This window comes from Malus domestica, chromosome 15, assembly GCF_042453785.1.
Source record: "Malus domestica chromosome 15, GDT2T_hap1".
NCBI classification, from domain to species: Eukaryota; Viridiplantae; Streptophyta; class Magnoliopsida; order Rosales; family Rosaceae; genus Malus; species Malus domestica.
Genome location: NC_091675.1, coordinates 46,386,326 through 46,389,751, shown reverse-complemented (window position 1 = coordinate 46,389,751; position 3,426 = coordinate 46,386,326). Strand labels below are relative to the sequence as shown.

At 33.5% G+C, this 3,426-nt stretch overlaps 1 protein-coding gene across 2 annotated transcripts; it reads left to right on the top strand.

The window, feature by feature from the left end:
- Positions 1-1,854: 1,854 nt before the first annotated feature.
- Positions 1,855-3,426, top strand: LOC103436355 (plant cysteine oxidase 1-like). Of its 2 annotated transcripts, none has more exons than XM_017332333.3 (5): positions 1,855-2,148; positions 2,223-2,371; positions 2,482-2,629; positions 2,751-2,954; positions 3,188-3,426. In XM_017332333.3, the coding sequence occupies exons 1-5, from the start codon at positions 2,025-2,027 to the stop codon at positions 3,289-3,291; spliced, it is 729 nt and encodes a 242-aa protein (XP_017187822.1). In that variant the 5' UTR covers positions 1,855-2,024; the 3' UTR covers positions 3,292-3,426. The 2 variants fall into 2 exon arrangements, with proteins under 2 accessions (XP_017187822.1, XP_008372997.2); XM_008374775.4 differs by having other exon boundaries at positions 1,857-2,148; positions 3,191-3,426.

Genomic DNA, 3,426 nt, shown 5'->3' with positions numbered 1-3,426 from the left:
ACCATCTTAATAGTGTGGGTCAATTTCAATTTGTGATCCAAACCTGTAAATCTTGTAGGGCCCATTTATGTGTCACATCAGCATTTAACGGATTAACAAAATTGTTACGGAATGACCACATTGATTTGCGACACTTATTTTCAGGAACTAAATTGATTGATTTTTAATTTCAGAGACAATCTTGATGGTGAGGGTTCATGGACCATTTGTGATAAAAAATTTTTTTTTTTAAACCAACATTGTTGTATCTTTACACTCAAATTTAAAAAGACGTTTTGATATAGGTGCCTTGTTTTTAATTACTTAAACTAAGCATCTATTTCTTTTAAAATTTTGATTAAACATTCTCCTATAAATTTAGGGATTATTAATTTCATTTCACATTACTTCCTTTTTGGAAAATTATCTCGTTTTCTTTTCATTATTACTGTGCATTTACAGTTTTAAAAATTGTCATTAGTTTCATAAATTTATGAAAATCTGAAATCTTCCAATACTCATCTACAACATTGGTGTTTTATCTTGACTCGTAAAATGTACCTAAAAGACAACTTGTAAATTGAAAAAAAAAAAAAGAAAAAAGAAAAAGACAACTTGCAATTTAGAAAAAAGAAAAAGACAACTTGCAAAAGTTTTTTCTGTAAACAATTGGCAAATACATGATACACATATATAAAATGTAGATACAAACAATAAAATAGAAAGTTACTAAAACATACATATTGGTACATAATGTACCTAAAATCCATTGGTACACTTCGATTTAACATGAGTACATTTTAATTCAACATGGGTACATTTTAATTCCGCTTTTTTGTAAAAGTAGCTTTTAAAAGTAACCTCCAAGTTGATTTTAAAAGCTGGTAACTAAAAATCATTGTTTTTAAAATAAGCAAGATATTTTATCTTTACCTAATACTTTTTTTGTGCTTATCTTCAAAATAAAGCAGTTTTTTGTTATAAGAACAAAAATAATAAATAAATAAAAACACCAAACGGGACCTCAACACGATGGAGAATGAACATATAAATACGTTAAAGACCAATAGTCTTGTTCTCCTAGACCCCGTGGATAAAGCAAAATGTGGTTGCTCATTGTTTGATCTTAATTTAGTAGTAGATGCATTTAACTTTTGTTGTTGTACTTTCTACTCCACCATTAAATTAAAATCAAACTTTAAGTGACCACAATTTTCTTAGGCCGTGGAGTCTAATAGAACGAGACTCTAAAACTAATTGAAGACCGTACTTAAAAAAAAAGGCGTATAAAGATCACGATAGTGTAAAATTTTTACAGATTAAATGAAAATTATATCAATTTGTTTGATTATGCAAAGGTGAGTGACTTTTAATGTATGCCATAATTGGTCATGGATGACTTTCAATGCATGTGGTCTAATATCTTAGTTGATCGGATGTTGGGTTTCCACCAATGCATCACGAGTTTGAAATTTCTCCTCCTTTATTGTAATAGTTTCAAATCTTTCCTATGCGACCTTATATAATACTTGCATTCTCTGTTGAGAAGATGAGCTAATAATAAAATAATAATAATATGAAAGTGTGTTGTGTTTGGAGTTTTGATTTTTGGATATGAACAACTTAGGGGGTGGCGATTTTAGAACCGACTCAAAAAACAAGAAAAAAGTTCCATGGAACATCAAGTTCAAGCTAGGTATGAATGTGCAAATAGTCGTATAAACGTGCTTCAAGTGTCACTGCCAACCGACCTAACTGGCCAAACTAGATAGTTACACCATATGTGACGTATTTCCTAGTTTTGCTAAAAGCCAGAAGAGAAGTTTGCCCAAAATCTCAGCCCATATTTAAATGTATACATAGGGCAAATGTTGTGTGCACAATTTCTTGAATCCAAGGGCTTCTCGTAGCCCATTGAAAAAAGTGAAAAGTCTAAACATGCCCCCTGGTTTAATGACGCAAGTTTGTGCTCAAAAGTCCTCTCTTTTTATCTCTTTATTTATCAAAGGTGTCAGACATTCTACGACGAATGAATACGAACAGCAATGGACTGCATAATATTGGAGAAAAGCAAAATACAAATGCTGTATAAAGCCTGCAATGTCGTCTTTTCGGATCTGAAAGCACTCCCAACTTTCCGACAAATCCAATGGCTGAAAAATCTCCTTGGTATGATTCTTCGCTTGTTAGGATCACTTTGTTTTTATATGAAAAACTAGAGCTTAAAATTGTATCAAATGCAGGCACATTTGAAGCCATAGATTTCGGAATCGATGAATTTGGTTCGGGTAGATCTCCATCTTCGAGTCCAAGGAGCGGCCAGGGATTGGTTTCTGGGCAAGGCATCTCCCAAATCACTTACATTCATGTTCATGAATGTGACCATTTCTCTGTAAGCGAATAATTTACATACTCTTGTCCGACTATTTGATATATTATGTATTTTGACAGTCTTATAACATAACATATAATTTTGACAAGTAAGAAGAACGTTATGTGCAGATAGGCGTGTTTTGCTTCCCGGCTGGGGCTACGCTTCCCCTTCATGATCACCCTGGAATGACAGTCTTTACCAAACTCCTCTACGGTTCTGTTTATTTTAAATCTTACGATTGGATCAAAGTGGAAACTTCTTCTAGCTTCAGAACATGTAAGAGCCAATAATATTCATAAATTCAATATTTTTCATTTCATTATTTTGTGTTGGGATTTTGTTGAAAAAACAAAGTGGAAATTGTGGTTAAAATTGATTAATCTGTGGATGCATGCAGTTGGATTGGCAGGCAAGGTTTTTGATGGAGTTATAAGCTCACCATGTGAGACTCGTGTATTATTTCCAAGAAGTGGCGGGAACATTCATTCTTTTACTGCAGTAACTCCCTGTGCTATCTTGGATGTATTGACCCCACCTTACTCCGACGACCACGGCAGGCCTTCTACTTACTTCTTCGACTTCCCTATTCCATCTCTTCCTGGTAATTTGTAATTACCATTTACCACCACTGATTCATTCAGTTCTAAATTTCATACAGGGATTTTTTTACACTGATCTAAAGTATCGGGTATTTTGAATATTGTAATTATTAGGTCTTTGATTAAAATCTAACGATTAAAAACCAAAGTATTATATATTCCAGAGTATCACAGAATTTTTATTTCATATAAATAGTCATGGCTAATCTGTTACTCTGTCCAATTTATGGAGCAGCAGGCTATGCGGTGCTTGAGGAAAGGGACATGCCCGAAGATCTGTTTGTTGCTGGAGCGCCATATCTTGGCCCTCCTATTCAAGCGTGTGATGACCGTTGTTGACTTACTGACTTTTGACTTTGTATTTGGGAGTGCATCTAGTTTTTGAAATATGTATACTTGCATATACGTGAGTGAACAGTTGATCAAAGTAGTGTGTTCACTTTATAAGACTTAAATTGCTAATCTGCTTTTCTA